The sequence below is a fragment of the Poecilia latipinna genome, unplaced genomic scaffold (genome assembly GCF_001443285.1).
Source record: "Poecilia latipinna isolate Pla-1442-1.1 unplaced genomic scaffold, P_latipinna-1.0 Scaffold498, whole genome shotgun sequence".
Classification (NCBI taxonomy): domain Eukaryota; kingdom Metazoa; phylum Chordata; class Actinopteri; order Cyprinodontiformes; family Poeciliidae; genus Poecilia; species Poecilia latipinna.
Genome location: NW_015113114.1, coordinates 168261 through 186098, shown reverse-complemented (window position 1 = coordinate 186098; position 17838 = coordinate 168261). Strand labels below are relative to the sequence as shown.

Below are 17838 nucleotides of genomic sequence, written 5' to 3'. Positions count from 1 at the left end.
AATTGTACTTAAGTACAATTAAGTACATTACTTCCCACCACTGGAATTGGGCATATTCAAACAATATTTTTGTCATATACCAAAGAACACTAAAGGCAATTTTTAAGCGTCCAATTTGATATTTTTCTCACGAAATAGTAATTGAGTTGTTGTAGTACAACAAAAATAACCCATTTTTATAATCTTTAAAACAGTCAACATCAGGAGTCAACAACTTCAGACAATCAGATTCACTTTTGTCTCTTGCCCTCCTCATAGGCCCAGATTAAAGGATATCAAGCTTTAAATAAAAGATTACACATATGCAGCAGGGATCCCCAGATCCCACCTGTCTCATATTAAAAGAATAAAGCCATTTTGTGTTTCTTGTGTATGCGAACATAAAGTCAGTGTAATATTTGCCGACAGTGTAGCAATGGCAGCTGGAAGGATGCATCATTGGAAAAAATCCATCTCATGGTGAACAGAATTGAAATTCCTTCACTTTCTCACAAAGGGGTGACAAAACACAGTGATTGAGAAAGACGACAGTGCTACAAAAAAGTTATAGTAATGAAATGAATACAAAATGCGGAAAAACTACAGACTTTTATGTTCGGGTTTGGCACAAAAAGAACAGACAGGTGGTTACATCCGAGAAACACTCAAGGTCTGTTGAACTTGCGTTGAACTTTTATTAGTATTCTGTTCGTCCACCTCCGATAAGAGACCTTAACTTTTCTTTTCTTCCAAAGAAAGACTCGGAGAAAATACCTGAATCTGTTGTGTTACAATGCCACTGTCCTTTAACTCTGCTGAAAGAAAATGTTAGCACATGAATCTTCTTTTTATTGCACATCCCAGAACATGGTCTCTTGTCCAGGTCTGGTTTATTTTATTTTTTTTACATTTTTCTTCCTTTAGGGGCTCCGTAGCCATCCAACATGACCCGAAAAATCTAAATCTAACTGAAAATGTTTAGGGGAACTTCTAAACCAATGCAAGTTTCAGACCACTGATGACTTGTGGAAAGTCATTTTCACTACATGAAGCAACATTCCCAATGAAACATTCACATTGAGCATGCCTAAACATGTTTTGAAATGAAACGAGAACATAAGATACTCACAACTGAATCCTGCTGACTTCTGAAACTTTTAAACCCCCGTGCGTTTATTATTTATTTGGAAACTCGTCTTATCAAGGGAGTGTGTGAGAGTTTACTCCTTCTTTTCTTGACACATGTTAGTCTGTACAGATTAAATTTAGACTCATCGCCATCCTTGGAGTCTAACTGAGCAAACAAACCAATTTTTTTTCCAGTGCTGCAATTTTAAAATGGATTATAATCCAATCGAAAATATAATTATAGCAGTGAAAATTGTCCTTCCATCACTGATAAATGTTTTAGGAAGTTTAAATGCAATACTTGTTTTTTCTGATCACACTTCTTTCCTTATATTTGTTTTTTTTTTGTTTGTTTTTTTTTCTTTTCAAAACCCAGGTTTTAATAAATCAGCCTGACATTAAAACAAATATTTATATTTACAGACATTTTCTTGGTCGTTTTGCTGAACCGATGCAGACTAATAATTGAGCCCTCATGATTCAGAAGAACAGCTTTCCCACAGCCAAGAGACGCGTTTGCTGACATTGTAGTTTCAGGAATGAGAAGATTCTGACTGTGTCAGCTAAGACTGAATGACTTGTTGCCAAGCTGGAACGTATTAAATCTGTGCAGTCATTTCCAAAGGGTGAAACATTTGTCTAGTGAAACACAAAGGGTGACTTTTTATTTTGGCCAGGCAGTCTGCACAGATGCAAATATCTGGACAAATGAGAATATCTTCAAGAAGGTACTATGTTTATTAAATCTAAAGGAAAACAATCATATTACATAGGTTTAGTAGTAAAGTTTTTATTAATAAATGGACATTTTATTAATAAACAAAAAACTTGTTATTCATCTGTTATCAAATGCATAGTGCATTAGGGGAAAAAAGTATTTTATCAGAGGTAGGTCTGTACCTAAGTTCTTTATTTTAATTTTTGACAGTTTAAGACACTTTAAAACTCTTCCAGCATAATTTACTATCTGAGCTTTTTTTTTTTTTTTTTTTAACTGATTGAGAGATTCCTCCTCTCAGCATCACATCTTTGCCTTGAATCCTGTTCACCCTTCTGATGTGAACAGGATTCGAGTGCATTCAAACCAGCTTTGGACCCCCAGACCTTGGGAGTGCTTTGGCTTTTCGCATCTACAACAACAAACTGAGGGAATTGCTGGGAGGACAGACATGTGGAGTGGAGTTTAGTGGAGTGGAGTGGCGGGGTGGAGGGGAGGGGAGGGGAGAAGTGGAGGCGTGGGAGTGTTTCCGACCAGATATCAGATGCTCCCGTCTCCATGCGGCAGGAGAATGGGAACTGGCTCGCGTATAAAAAAAAAATACTGTGCATATTGCATCCTGTAAATTCCCAAAGTAAAGCTGCGGTTTCCTGCTGCTGACATGAGAGGTCAGAGGTCGGCGTCGGAGCAGAAGCACTTCCACTAGGTTTTCGTGTCGGATCGGATGGAAACGGATGGAACAGCGCGGCTCATTATAAAGCACGTCTCCGGAGCGACCACAATGAGCTGTAATTGCTGTGGTCAGCTGCAAAGTTTGCGAACAGAGGGTCTAGAAGCTGGCTTCTAGTCACAGAGACAGAAAACTACCCCGTCTGGCTCTTGCCTTCTCTGGCTTTAATTAGACGCACTCATGGAGCAAATGAAGCACCGATGAGCCAGACGCCGCAACAAGAGGTCGTGTTGATGTAAAAAAAAAAAAAAAGAAAGAAAGAAAGAAAGAAAGAAAGCACGACTCTAAAAGCCTGTGGTGGATGGAGGAGAGGGGGTGGGGGGAGGTAGACCACTGACCTGGTTCGTGAGGAGATCCGATGGCTTTGCAGATCTCCAGCGCCAAAAGAAGCGCGACGAGGACTTGAATGGGAGACGCTCTTTGTCCAGCAGCGTGGAGCCCCCACTCCGAACGGTTCATTTCGTCAGGACGGGGACCTGCGTGTCAGAAACATCTAATGCCTTCCCATAAAGCTCCACGGCGCTCAATTCAGATGGAGTCCATATGAGTTGGATGCGCGTTCGGCGTCACTTGGACCATGCGCCTCAGCCGTCACAGTCCTAATAAAGATCTCCAACATGGGCCCGATCATCGTTTGCGTCCGCTGCTTGTTTTGGATGCATTCCGACTCCAACTCTGTAACTTTTGTAAAGTCGGCTTTGACACTTTATTGAGCGACCCTTGGTTCTTCCTCCTGTCCTCCATCAGTCTCCTCCCGACTACCAGTGACAGCTTGAAAACTTTTCTCTTCCTCCCCTCACCCCCCCATCCCTCGTCAAACTTTTGCAGAGCCACCCCCACAGATGGGAGGACTCTCAGACAATAGGCTGGCTCTTCAAGGACCGAGCGGAGGCTTAAAGGGGAACGGCCGCACCAAGAAATCGGATACAGTCAAACGATCCAGCCTGCATGCAAGTACAGCCCAGAAAAAGCCGAGGTCTGACGGGTTCTCAGTGGGTCAGATGAGGACCCGCTCAGATGGGATGCATTCACTTAAAATCGGAGAAAACACTTTAGATCAGGGGATGCACTTTGTGCAACACAGCGACGGTCATTTTGGATTGAGGAATACTCTTTAAGAAAAAAAAATAAAAAAATAAAAAATAAAACCCAAAGGGTTAAAACCGGATAGTTTCACAGGAAGCTGTGACGGAAGGGATTATATTGGCTCCATAAAGGTGAATTCCCACAAATGACTTTTTGAGAACAGTTATTAAATTTATAAACACGCAGCTTAATGTTTAAATTATTACTCTAACTTGTTTATTATGGCTTTTTTTATGCACTAATGTCATTTTTGAAGAAAAAAGGAAATTAGTGAACAACACAACCTCAGTATCTGTGGGTTTAAAATTAACTTCCTACTGATTCCCCCCACCCCATAACTTCATATCACCGTAGTTGCCTAAATTAAAAAAAATATTTAATTACTTGGTTAATTTTCCTTGAGTCTGATTTGGTTTATTGCCTTATGAGCCTCTTAGGGTGAAACAAAAACAGCAGCTATGCTCACAGTGTCTTTGTCTCTTGAAGGTTCTGCTGCACCAGGACTGGGCCGACAGTGGATGCTTTGGGACAGGGGCAGCATTTTGTTTCTCTTTGACAAGAATAAAAAACAAAACATGCTTTCATGGTAAACTGCAAACGTCTCCAGTAATGCCAGAAATAAGAAATTAGATTAGTCTCTGGTTGCTGATGTGTGCATTTTCACCTTATGTTGGACTGTCTCAGGGCGACAGTCCAACAGTCTAGAAAATGTACTCAGGTTTAACTAGTTTAGAATCAGCAGGAAAGTTAAATGTGATGGTAGTTTCTTGAACTTTTCATAGCTGCTGTTGTCGGGGAAAAGCTTTATTTAATACCATTTCAGAGTAAGTGTCAAAACCATCTGCACTTAGTTACTTTTAGCATACCAACCAGATGAGCAAAAATATGTCTATTTACTTTAGTTTATCAAAATTTCTCCACAGCAAAAAAAGGCGAGGAGCAAAGACACTCAAATACCAGGATTAATGTACTGTATGCTAATGTGGTGTATTTATAATAACGGACCTTTGTGTGACATTTGTCACCGAAGCACTTTAACAGATGATGTTGCTGACGAAGCAGAAGTTGCCCAGAAGAGTGATGCCAAAAACTCAAAGCGCCAGCAGAAACGGAATGAAGATAGATGGACAGACAGACAGACAGATATGTGCTGTTTGACATTCAAAGATAGAAAGGACAGACAAACAAACCTTTATCTTTATTGTACAGCATACAAATTCAGTAGCACCTTAAATATCATAAGAATGTCTAAATGTTTTAGGAAATCAAACCACACACACAGTTAAACTCAGTTAAAAAGTAATTTTGAATATGGTCAACATGGTCATTATTGCATTGACTGATGTAAAACTGACATAATTCCGTGCTGGGGGTGGCGCACTTTCACAGGTCGTTTGTGCGGGTTCACGGGGTTCTGGACCGCGATAAAGAGGTTATGGTAGGTCAGTGGTTCCTATGATCCTGTGGGGCCTTGTGAGCTCGGATGGGTGCTGCACATGTCTGGGAGGGAGGACTTAATCCCTCCAGCTGCCCTCACACCCCTCATGAGACCAAGTCTGTCTCATGAGGTCAGCCTGTTCTGCAGCAGCGCAGCCGGAGGAACCACACGGTGCAACGGTAACTTAGGACGCTTTCACTTGTGCATCGTTAAACTGATCCGTGTCTTCTTTGTAAAGCCTGAAGCGTTTAAATGTTGTCTACCACAATCTCTACTGTGTGTTGCACTTGTCAGTAACGCTAACACTTATCGTATTGAGTAAAAAAAAAATTGCATTTTCTTCTGGCGTTGCTGCGCTAAAGTAATCAGTTTGGCTGTTTTTACGCACAGCCCGAGTGCGCAGCGACTCCAGTCACAAGCTCGTCTTGCGTTAATAAAGAACATGACCCCTTTTTTTTGTTTCTACCAGTAAGTGTCTGTCATCTTTAGCAAATGAATGACGGAGCTACACAGTCATTTCTAGCGCGGGACAGTCTGCTTCTCTCTCTTTCTGTTGACCAATCCTGGCGCAGCGGCGGAGCGACACACCTGTATAAAAGCGGATTCCAGGTCAGCTGACATTCAGAGGGGGAAGCGATGAAGATGACAGGGTGCTGAGGAAGGCGCACGGAATCTCTCTCTCTCTCAGATGGGGATGTTCTGCGGGGCGCGTGTTGCGCGTTTTTAAAGATGGACGAGCTCTTTAACCAAAGCGCAGCGCCGAACCAAAGTTCAGCTGGAGATGACAAGTTCACATTCGAGGACATCGACGTGAGCGCGGACGGCTCTCCCATCCTGAGGATATTCATATCGGTGGTGTACTCGGTGGTGTGCGCCATCGGCTTGGTGGGGAACCTCCTCGTGTTCTTTCTCATGAGGGTGCGACAGGGTCGCAAGAGATCCACTATAAATGTGTTCATCACCAACTTGGCAGTGACGGACTTCCAGTTCGTCCTCACGCTGCCCTTCTGGGCCGTGGACACCGCGCTGGACTTCAGCTGGCCTTTTGGAGGCGCGATGTGCAAGATCGTCCTGTCGGTCACCGTCATGAACATGTACGCCAGCGTCTTCTTCCTCACCGCCATGAGCGTGACCCGCTACCTGTCCGTGGCTTCAGCCCTGAAGAAAAGGTCTTACAGAAGGTCACGGTGCGTCAAGTGGGTGTGCGCGGTGCTGTGGCTGGCCGCCACCGCGGCCACGGCTCCCACGGCCGTCTTCTCCACTGTGACGGTGGTCGCCGGAGAAAAGCTGTGCCTCCTTAGGTTTCCGGAGGGACACGACTGGCTGGCCCTTTACCACATCCAGAAAATACTGATTGCTTTCGTCATCCCGATGTTCATCGTTTGTGTCAATTACATGATGCTCCTGCGCTTCGTCAGGCGGAAAAGCATGGACGGCAGCAACCCCAAACGGAGATCCAGGGTCACCAAGTCTGTCGCCATTGTCGTTTTGTCCTTCTTCTGCTGCTGGATGCCAAACCACGCCATCACCTTCTGGGGCGTCTTGGTGAAATTTAACGCGGCCAACTGGGACACGTCCTACTACACGGTGCACACGTACGTGTTCCCGGTCACGGTGTGCTTGGCACACACAAACAGCTGCTTGAACCCCATCCTTTACTGCCTGATGAGGCCGGAGATCAGGAAGATGCTGAGCGGCCTTTTTTGGAGAGTCTCCAGTCCCACTCAGAGCAAGGCTTGCGCGACGCGCTCCGTTACGCACATAGAAACCCAGGGAGTGGTGCCCCTCCAGATCATTGACAACACGGAGTACACGCTGTCCATCATAGATCGTAAAGGTTCATCAAGTTCTAAGTCAATCCCATACACCCACTGAATAAAAAAAAAAAAACTGCCTTTACTTATTTATTTAATTTTATTTTTTGCTCCGTCAGCTGGCATTGCTCGTGCGTAATGTGTTCACAAGTCTGAAAATCACTATATTCTATGTACTACGAGTCACATGGAATGATCATTCCGTGTGAAAACTATAAAACGGTTGACCCATTCTGTGATTTTTCTGAGATTAATCTTTTCACGCTATAAGTGACAAAAGGACTGGGACAGGACGGGTCAGCCCGGCCACATGGAGAGGCGGAGATATTCACTGTCGGGCCCTAAAATATGAAAAAGTTTTTTGTTTTTTGTTTTTTTGTTTTTTTGCCACGATATTCACCATGTAAAGCCTGACTGTAAATAAATTGCTTTTCCATCAGAGGAAAATAAATAAATAAATAAATAAATGGCTGATTATTGCTCCAAGCTAATTTCATCCTGTGATAGATTTTTCATTGGTCTTTAATTACAATAATGATATTTCAGAATTGGCCAGAGTTTTTGAATCAGTCGTGTTCTACCGTTTCTGGATGTAAGTTGTGCAAATTTTTTTTAAAGAGGTTTAACACTAATGACGTGGTTCTCATGCTGTGCCAAGCATCACTGCCTTCAGCTGTAAAACATATTTATTTTTGATACTTTGTAACAGTGAGCTATGAAGTTACTTCTGAAGTCCAAACAGCATTAAATGAAACCAAGCTGTGCTACATAGTGAAAAACTTAATGGATGCTAAATGACCAGGCTAGATGCTGCTACCACTACTAGCTAGTAATGTACAGACTCATCCAATACACTGAAATATTACTGAAAAGTCAATTTATTTCAGGAACTTTATTACCAAGTGAAACATTATAGAGGATAATTACTTATACTGGTGATTTCCAGACTTTATTTTGGTTAATTACGATTTTCTTTTTGCCAACAACGAAAACATGATAATTAATTACAAAAGACCAATTCAAGAAAAATCATTTTAAGATACAGAAATGTGGGTTTGCTGATGAACTTAGTTATTTTCAACTGGTGCTTTTAATCTAACAAATGAGCCTCATGAGAAAGTATATTCTAATGTTTTAAATATGACTCTCTTACCTGATGCATTTAAACATTGCAGCATGTTCATTAAAAGAAATGTGTGAATTAATAAGATGCAAAACAGACGAGTAAAAAAAATAAAATAAAAGGTGCACATGTGAATTTTACATGGTGGTTGATGAGAAGCTCTCTTTCCCAAACAGAAATCTGCCTGATGAAAATCATCATAATTTTTTTTTTTACCTCAAACTTGGATATTTCATCTTTTAAGCTAAAATGCAATAGAAACAAACCACTAAAGTTTTCTTCTACCTCTCAGCAAGCACAAATCCTGTCACTCGGCTGCTCATAAAAGCTACAGAGATGATAGTTGGAAAACTTTGGTGTTTAGTGGTACTTGTTATAAAATGTTTGAGAACGTTGTCCTCCTGTGAGTAAAAAAAAAATAAAAATGTAAAGCAGTCAATCTCTCTTTGAGCACAGAGTGCAGATGCTGATTTAAATAAATACTTAACGGAGCGTTAGATTGAAGACAACCGTTGAAAAATGATTTTCATCAGTCCGGCACCTGAGCTGGACTGATGTGTAACCAAGAGGAGAGATGGCTCATAAATTTCCATCTGTCATCTTTTGGCTCAAGTGAAGACCCTCCACAGACAAGCGGGGAAAGCTGCCCACCACACAGGCCAGGAGGTGAGGGAGGTCACCTGGATGCAGGCGGCTTGATCGGCTTCCAGCTTTGTGTGCCGATGCTCCTCTTCTCCGTCTGCCTTTCTTGTCCTCTGCATCCCTTTGTGTTGCTGTCGAGAGGTTTTGTGTGATCGCAAAATGCTGTGGTCAGGTTGCTTTTTCCATTCTTCCTCTTGCTTTTCCATGAGTGCAAAAAACAACAACAACAAAAAAAACAAAAAAAAAACAAAGCAGCTGGAAACCTGCCCGTTCAGTGTGTTTAGGTTGTGTAAAAGAAAAAGGGGTTTCACGAGCTTCTAAAACGAGGGAATACGTTTAGTAAGAGTGAACCCGAATAAGCTTGTTTTAATTAAAACTGCAGATTTAACGGAGGATGACAAAGCTTTGGGCTCTTAGCCTCGTGTATGGTGCAGCTAATAACGTTACAGAGTACTTTTTATAGCATGTCGGCATGCGTCACCCAGCCGCAGGCCGCCCTCAGGGAATGCTTTTGTTAGTGAGACGTCTGCAGAACTTTTTATATTGACTTGCAGCTTTTGATTTCTACACTTACTTCCATGTAGACAGAATGTCTTCAATATTTCAACGTGGTCTTGATGCATTTCTCTCCAGGCTTTCTGGGTATTCTTAGAAGCTCGATTTCTGTCCAGGACCTAACAACCTAGATGCATATTTTGTTTTTGACGACTTAACACTGATTTTGACGAGCTCAGTTTTATGTATTTTGTTCCCTGTAAAGCTTTATAATTCCCACTTTTGAATCTGGAAAAACATATCTAAAATAAGACAGGTGAAGATGCAAAGTGCTGTTAAGCTAAAATAAACTTTTTGGGGTTATTATCAACTTGGCTAATACATCTTATGGCAGATATTTTATCATATGATATATATGCACATCTAGTGGAGAGAGTTTTTAGCCTCCAGCATCTTCTTACAGACTGAAAGACATGGATTAAGAACGTGAAAGATTCCAAGAAAACATTTATGGTAAAAAGTAAAGAAATGAGATGTAGTTTGAACATTTTACACTTCATATGCAGAAAGTAGATGAACGTTTGAGAATCAACTGTCTTTTAAATTGTCAGTTTAAAAGTCACACCTGCACCCTGCTTTGTCACTTTTTTGAGTTTGCCAATCAAAAAGCATATTTATGTTGCATTGATGTCGCCATTTTCTTTTACTATGCGACTTCACTGCAACATTTGCACACATTGCTTGTAATCTGCATCACCGATAATTAAAACATATTACGGTAATTCATTTTAAGTTGTATATTTTTGATTTATTGGATATCTCCGACGTTGTTTTGGTCATTTTCATTCTTATAATTTTTAGTACGGTATACTGTATCATTTTCAGTGGCAGTAAAAACAAACCTCGCCCTCGGGGATCAATACGTTTTCATGATGGCAGTATTCTTGTGAAACTGCTTTGCAGGTGTCAGCAGCACAGACAGGCTTTCCACCACGAAAATGACTCTGTCCGTTGAAACCTGCCCTGATTTATTACAGTTATTTGAGATTAAGAACGTAATATTAACAGCTTAATTTGTCTCTGTGCACCTGCAGGTCTCAGTGATTCACACACAGCACACAGCATCAGAGTCTGAAGAGAACCTGGAAAGTATTTAGTAACTTTGATAGAAAAATTATTTCTGAATCCATTTAAGAAAGCCTGTGTTGTGGGATTATGTAACTAGAACAACATAAAAAAAAGACAAGATTCAATCAATGTGGCAAGCCAGTAAATTAAAATGGCTAAGATGCATGTTTTTTTTTTGTGGCAAAAAGACAAGTTTTCTACATATCACAGTCTCCCTGTTTTATTTAAACTCCTTATTAAAATATTTGATGTAGACACCAAGTACATCATAGGTTATTTGTAATCTGAAGACAATAATCTCAACACATTTCATATCACATGCAAACTAAAGCAATACCTAAAATCAATGAAAGGAGACTTATTTTTAATTGAACTGTAGTTTCAGATGCATTTGGTCAACACCGCCCCTTACTGGTGGCAGCAGGTCAATACAACAAAATCCTCAACCCATCGAACCGCACTTTTCAGAAGCATAGTGGACTTAAATGCCAGACTTCATCTCCACTCAGGTACATCCAAATTAATATGAAATGCTCATCACAGCAATGCAACACTGTAAAACTGATTTAAATCAATTCAATAAGCACATGGTGATATATTTTTTTAAAAAGTGAATAATTTCTGCTAATTTTGAGTTTACCGCTAATGACAAGAAATCCGTTTATCAGATATTGAGCAAATATTAAGACACAATAAATAATAATAATAATAATAATAATAATAATAAGGTACTGTCAATTTTGAAACACAGCTCTACTGAAAAGTGTGCCCATAAGCTCTCAGTCATTGGTTGGGGATATTTTTGCATGACTTGCATTGTGGCATGGAGACAATCAACCGGAGGCTCTGCCAGATATTCAGGAAGTTCAGATTTCTAAGTGCGAAAAAGTTGACTGCCAGCACTCCACTTATACAAACACAGATCTGTTGATCAATCGTTTGATTGTACAGAAATTAAAAACCACCAAGCCAGTTGTAAATCAAATCCAAATGAACCAAATTCATTCAAGTGTCATGGAGCACCGTGGTTCCAAATCGAGTGAGGTGATTCTACGCTTATTTCTTGAGATAAACTTTAGAATTCATTGCTCAGCAGCTCCGTGCAGCGCCAGCCTGCTGATTGGTGGAATCAGCTCCAGGTGAGCCAGCCTGCTGATTGGTGGAATCAGCTCCAGGTGTGCCAGCCTGCTGATTGGTGGAATCAGCTCCAGGTGAGCCAGCCTGCCAGGCTCTCCGGCAAAGATCCTCCCCGAGGAAAGAGCACTCACACGATATAGTATTTACACCCTCACTTATAATCGAGTCATGAGTGTGTCCTCGATTGAATGTTAGCTGTTTAACATGATGGGTCAAACCAAAGTTTTGAAGAATACCACACAGCTTTTTTCCCTCTCCTTCTTAGGTCACAGTATTATTACCATAGATATTTTATTCTATGGAAAATGCCTTAATTTCTTGAACATTTAAGAGTAAACAAGTATATAAGTGATGTTTAAGACAGTTTTCCCATCTGTGGTGCCTGCACATCTTTGAGTTTTTGGTTTAGTATCTCACCATTGATGCTCTAGTAATTGTTTTTAAAGTGGGTGGAGACAATCATGCTGTGAAATAAACAAGTTAGCCAGTTTGTACCACCAGAGCATAGCCAGATTGATCTCCTTTAAAGGTATTTTCAAACACCCAAGAGGACAATAGCTCTGTGATCAATGGCTGTCTGTGTGCTCTGATGAAAAACACTTTAGAAAGATACAAAGGAGGACGCTCTAGGCAGCTCTGATAAGTTTTGTGAATCCAAAAGACTTTTTAGTCACACAAATTATGTTTTTTCACATTAAGATGCCCCGTCATCTTTCATTACTTTTAGCTATTTGATTCAGAAATGTATATTTTCAAAAAAGATACAGAAAAGACTGATCAAGTTGTTTTCAAACACATCTTGCTTGTAGATTCATTTAAGTTCCTTGGTATTTTATGAGAAAACTTATTTGAGAATTTGATTTGAAGATTTTTATTATCAGTCGGCGAATAAAATTTACAGCAGCAATATATACACGTACTCCACCTATAAGGTAAACTATAATGTAAAATGTAGCTATAAACCTCAATATAAAATCTGAGCTTTCGGCCCTCTGGCTGTCCAGTGACTCACCTGGGTCAACATCAACCATAGGCTATAAAATAAATTTGTATTGATTTTTGTGTAAAGGGTTGTGTAATATTTGACAGTCAGGACAACTACACATATTTTTTTTTTAGAAAAATAAAAGAATGCTAACCTCACTTCAGCTCCTACTAGCAGTGCCATCCGTCTGGTGAAGAGACCAGATCCGTTTAAGGTCGAATTGGCAAGTTTAGTTTGTAAAAGTGCAAATAATAATCTTCATAACATGATTGTTGCGTTACCTTAGCTACAATCCGATGCTGTGAGTTTAATCTTTGTGTTTGAGTTTGTTCACAAATACAACTCTACAAATAACCAATTAAACTTGGCCCCCTTCTCCCAGATTACGTCAAATATATGCTGAAATACTGTTAGTGGTGGTGATGAAGAGGGCCCCCAAATCATATTCTGCTTCTCCCTTCAACCAGCCCTGCATGACGAGGCAGAGCTGCTGGATGTGAGAGGCAAACGGGGAGATTTAATTTACGTGACACAAGTAGAGACCAGGCTTTTCCGCTTAGTGAGGTTTTAATAAGAGCCACACATGCTACTTGTTTTTGTTTTCCAGGGTTTATGGGGTAAGATCTTCTGACTCACCCTGTTGTGTTCATCCATGTGTTTACAGGTCCACTCCAATGCGAAAACAACAGCGTGCTGCGTGAGAATGGGGCGAGCGCGACGGCTTCCCTTTGGGCTAAACCACTGACTCGCTCATCCGTCGGCCCACTGTGGAAATCCCAGGTAGTCCCACATGCCAGTCCGCCCCCCCCGGGGACCAAGCATTTTTCAGTCTACTTCAAGTTTCCAACCGGGGCTGTCCTGTATTTGTCTCCATCTGCCTTCCCGTCAACTCAACTCTTACCAGATTTCACTCACTGCTGAAGAAAAACATCCCCACAGCATTATGCTGCCCCTACTGTACCTCTTCACCTTGGGAATGATGTGCTCATGATGTGTTTTCTTGCCCAGGATGGGCATGTGGTGATAACATTACAATTGCACCGGCTTCATTTAGGGGCATCAATCTTTTAGATTGTACTAGCAAAACATTAGAAAATGTATTACTTTGCTTTCAGTTCACAATTATGTGCCACTCTGCACTTTTATTATAGAATCCCAATAGAATAGGATGGATGTATTTTAAGGTTGTGATGTGACAGATTGCTAAAAATAAATAAATAAATAAATAAATAAAAAAAACATTAAAAAATTCCCAAATGGTCTGAATACTTTTGAAAGGCAGTAAACTTGGTCCAACTTCCATGCTTGATCCATCTTCTATAAACAGGGTTTGTAACAAATATGAAGCCATGGATTTATTTATAAAATGAAAATGAAGTTACTTAAAGTATATCTGAAATGATACTGATAACATATGCAAGGTCATTTCAGAGCTTTCTCAACACGAAATGAGTAACACAAGTTTCCGTGAGTTTTTATAGTTTTAGTCTAAAATATTAAAGACATGCAACTAAGCTATAGAACTGATCTGTTGTAAAGCTGTTTGGAAATAATCTCCAGACGTCAGTCACCTTGATTAAAAACAGCAATAGTCTCTTACCGTGTTGTAAAAGTTTTAAAATGAGTTAGACTTTTAAGTTGGTAATCAGCAGAACATTGAGATAACGCTTCAAAAAGAAAAACTCAAATCCATTTCCACATCAATTTATTCTTTGCTTTTCCTTCAAATCGTACAGCAACAGGTACAACTTTTAATACCAGAAATGATGTGAGAGGAACATTTCCAGTCCGTTTGCAGCTGAAACTCATTAGATAACCAATAAAGACAAAAAACAAACATCAACCACGTTTAATTTTTGACCACATTACAGCTTTCCACATCACGTCAACGAAACACATGGATCCATATGCGTCTTCTGTATTCCTATTTGTAATATCTGCTTATAAGTTAGTATTTCATGCACACCTTTTGCTCTGATGCAGTGCACAATAAAAGGCATGAAACCGTCTCATACTGTGATCATTCTGTAGCACAACGCTGTTTATTTTTTATTTATTTATTTATTTTTTTTGCTTAACTTAAAAAAAGGAATGCTATATAAAATGTGGAAATATTGTAAAAAAAAAATGTAATACTGAAATTGAATTTAAAAAGATACTTGGTTATTTACAACTTCAAGTTAATTTTGTACAATGTCAAAAACAACAAAGTGCATCGAAATTCTTTAAAGAGCATCTTGTGTTTGAGGAAGTAGGATTCGGGAGCGTCCTTTTCTAGAAGTAAAGAAAAGCATCTGGAAGCTAAACATCATGCATCTCATTTTTCTTCTTTCATAGATTCTGACAACTAAACACAATGCAGATTATTACTGTGTAATGCCTTTACAGCGGCATCATCGGTTGGGTGGAGAGTCACCCATGAGGTGTTTTATTAAGCACAAACTTTTTTTTTTCTTCGCACAATAAATACGCACAAATAGGAAATAGCCATAAAAACATCGAACCAAATGAATAGAAACAGTTCCATTTGTTTTGTTTTTTTTTTCAATTTTTTCAAAAAATATTTTTTTGAAGGAAGCCAGGAAGAAAAATACTACCACAGCTCCAAGATCTGTGGAGGGACGACACCACAGGCAGTGGAATACGGAGTTAAAAAAAAAAAAAAAAAAAAAAAAAAAGTGGGACCGATGTACCAGTGCAAGATTGCTGAGTGAGTGCGACAGTGCTGACTCGAGGGTCAGAGAGGCTGGTGACGCCGGACAGGTCCAGTGCACTGAATAAAGCCTTGCATCAGCGGATAATGCCGCCCTGTCTGTGTGAACAGCCACTGCGGGGCCGGAGAGAGGCGAGGTGGGAGAGGGGTGTGGGGCCCTGAGTGTCTCGTCCCCTGTGGGAAAGGCGTCTGCAGGACTCACTCAGCCTGCGTTACCGCTCCTCGGCTACTTTGCCGTTGGCCTCCTGCTCCTCCTTGTCTTTCCGTTTCTGTCTCCGGAAGAAGCCGAGCTGCACGGACGATCGGTCACATGAAGAAACAAGGTTACGACTCCGTGCTGGAAACACACGTCACTGCTAGGTCATGCAAGCTTTGTCGTGGCGTCAGGTGTGAACCGATTTCGGGATGTTTTCGAGGGAACAAATATTTTACGCAAAAACAATGAGCACAAAGTAGCACAAAGGACTCGATTTAAACCGTTATTTCTCTCTTGTATAATTTCACAGCAGGATCTGTTATTATTACATGCAAACACAAGTATTTCTTTTCACGAAGCACGCTGAAAAGTTGATGAGAAGATGGAAAGCAGGACACGAGAAGAGAAGCTTACCTTCCACAGAGCCAGGCTGAGAAGAGCTAACAATAAGAGCCCTCCCAGTGTGCTGCCAACAATAATCCAGGTAGGGATTCTGTAATCTCCCTCCTTCCTGATCTCCAGGATTATCTGTCAAACAGCATCAGAAACATGTCACTTCGCCGAAAAACACTCAGGTTCATGTACATTACGGTGTCTTGATGCTTCGTTATGTGATCAATATAAATATTTCTTAGTGTTGTGTGCATGATGCAATCGGAGATGCAACATAAGGAATGCTTGATGGTAATCTATGAAAGATAATAGATGTTAGTCACTTTGATCACAGCTGCTAACCTCTTAAATAAAAGTTGCGTTCTTGCTAAAAAGAAATATTGTCCAATGCTGATCGTTATTTAAACACACACACACACACACACACACACACACACACACACACACACACACACAAAACAAAGGATTGTTGCAGACATTTGATTCAGCGCTTTTAAATGTTAATGATTTGCACTCTCCACGAATCATGAATTTCAAATAATGTCATTATACACCCATTACCCCTGTTTATGTGGAAAAAATATTTACTGTTGCTTTAATGAGCGTAAAGAGCAAATGGAGCGTGACAATGATTAATGACCAGTAGATGGCAGCAAAGTTCAACATTTGAGTTCAGACCTGGACAGCGTGTGCTGCTGGTCCTTTCGGTCCCTCAGCACCACAAAGCAAATTCACTCCAACAGGGACATTCATAGAGTGGCTACACCTACCTGTGTTTATGCTCCTTATTGTTATTGGTACAGTTAATGTAATGTTCAGTCAGTAAAACGTGTCAATTACAAAAGCAAATATTGCTTTCTTTTGAAAATGGTTTTAAAGACAGAAGAAAAAAAAAAAAAAAAGAAAACCAAGAGGCAAAAGCTCTGATCGTAGTCGGATGTTTTTAAGAAGCCAATTTCAGATTGGGTCAAACCCGGGGCAGGAGCCGTTTCCAGCAGCAGCAGTTGTTGTTGACTCACATGTCTGACAGGCTTTTCTTCATGTAGGAACATGGGGCTGGCGGAGGGGAGCTCCATCGAGGCACTCGTTATCAGTTCCAGGACTTTAAACTTCAGCTGGAGACAAAAAAAATCAAAGCACGCGGCCGCTGTTTTACCGCCACGTCTCACACGAGAGGTAAAACAGCAAACAGCGAGCCGCACAGCGATTTGGCGAGCTGCGTTTGCGGAATGCGTGTCTGGAGGTTAGAGCTCACTGCGTGTAACGTGTCTATCCTCAGCGCTCCGGTGATTCGAACTCCGATGTCTCTGTGGGAGGCTATATTGACCGTGCACTGGATTGGCAGGGTGAGTGTGTTGGACTGGTTCTGAGTGGAGAAACAAATTTAAGGGTGATGACAAAGCTGAATGCTATTATTTGTGGTTGCAGTTTATCGTTGTTCTCTCTTTGTTTTTTTTTTACTTTACCAAGCGTGAGAAGCGGGACAGATCCTCCGGAGAAGCTCTGCTCAGCGCGATGTGCTGAGGCGGTAAGCAGCGCGTGCCGTCTCTCTGAGGGGGGGGACAACAAAGTAAAGGTGGCTTCTTATATCATTAATGAACTTGTATCCTGAAATATTTCTTTACAGTATACTTTCTTTTTCTCCCAGTTCTGCATTTTTCTTTTTTTTTTTTTTTTGATTCCAGTCAAATCCAAGCATTGGCATCTTGGAACGTTACAAACTAAAACATAATCAAAGAGCAGCTCGTGGTGTATTTTGTTATGCAGGATGTGACTTTTTGACCAGGGCGGGCCTCTCTGCGGTAGGCGCTGCGTAAACACTGGAAGAACAGCTAACTGCAGACCTGGAGATATTTACTCTGAATTGGTGCGACATAAATCAAGTGGAGTTAATCCACAACACTAAAACGGGGGTCTGATTCACAGGTTGGATAAACTCAGGGGCTGTGTTGAGTTTTTTTTTAAACTCTGAATTGCATTTTAACCTTATCTAGTCATACAGAAATCATTCACTGAACATGCATTCATTGACACACACAATTCCGATTTAATAGTTCCTCGTATTTGGATTTGATGTAGATCTCAAAAAAAAAAAAAAAAAAAAAAACCCAAAAAGCCCCACAAGAAAATTTA

At 40.7% G+C, this 17838-nt stretch overlaps 3 protein-coding genes across 9 annotated transcripts in view; 1 reads left to right on the top strand and 2 right to left on the bottom strand.

Moving 5' to 3' along the window:
• The window catches only part of adamts7 (a disintegrin-like and metallopeptidase (reprolysin type) with thrombospondin type 1 motif, 7), a 154169-nt gene extending 149660 nt beyond the window's left edge, over nt 1–4509 (bottom strand). For both annotated transcript variants that reach the window (XM_015040163.1, XM_015040164.1), the window contains exon 1: nt 2894–4509. In XM_015040163.1, the coding sequence (XP_014895649.1) occupies nt 2894–3014 (121 nt within the window). In that variant the 5' untranslated portion in view covers nt 3015–4509. The remainder of the gene's footprint in view (nt 1–2893) is intronic.
• Nucleotides 4510–5161: 652 nt separating this feature from the next.
• Nucleotides 5162–7340, top strand: LOC106952189 (relaxin-3 receptor 1-like). The gene is made up of 3 exons (XM_015040165.1): nt 5162–5258; nt 5569–5688; nt 5768–7340. The coding sequence occupies exon 3, from the start codon at nt 5809–5811 to the stop codon at nt 6952–6954; it is 1146 nt and encodes a 381-aa protein (XP_014895651.1). The 5' UTR covers nt 5162–5258; nt 5569–5688; nt 5768–5808; the 3' UTR covers nt 6955–7340.
• A 7634-nt stretch (nt 7341–14974) lies between these two features.
• itga11a (integrin, alpha 11a) overlaps nt 14975–17838 on the bottom strand; it is a 64457-nt gene continuing 61593 nt past the window's right edge. For all 6 annotated transcript variants that reach the window (XM_015040156.1, XM_015040157.1, XM_015040158.1 and 3 more), the window contains 5 exons: nt 17172–17255; nt 16961–17071; nt 16725–16820; nt 15727–15840; nt 14975–15406 (listed from right to left, as the gene is read on the bottom strand). In XM_015040156.1, coding sequence (XP_014895642.1) covers nt 15329–15406; nt 15727–15840; nt 16725–16820; nt 16961–17071; nt 17172–17255 — 483 coding nt within the window. In that variant the 3' untranslated portion in view covers nt 14975–15328. The remainder of the gene's footprint in view (nt 15407–15726; nt 15841–16724; nt 16821–16960; nt 17072–17171; nt 17256–17838) is intronic.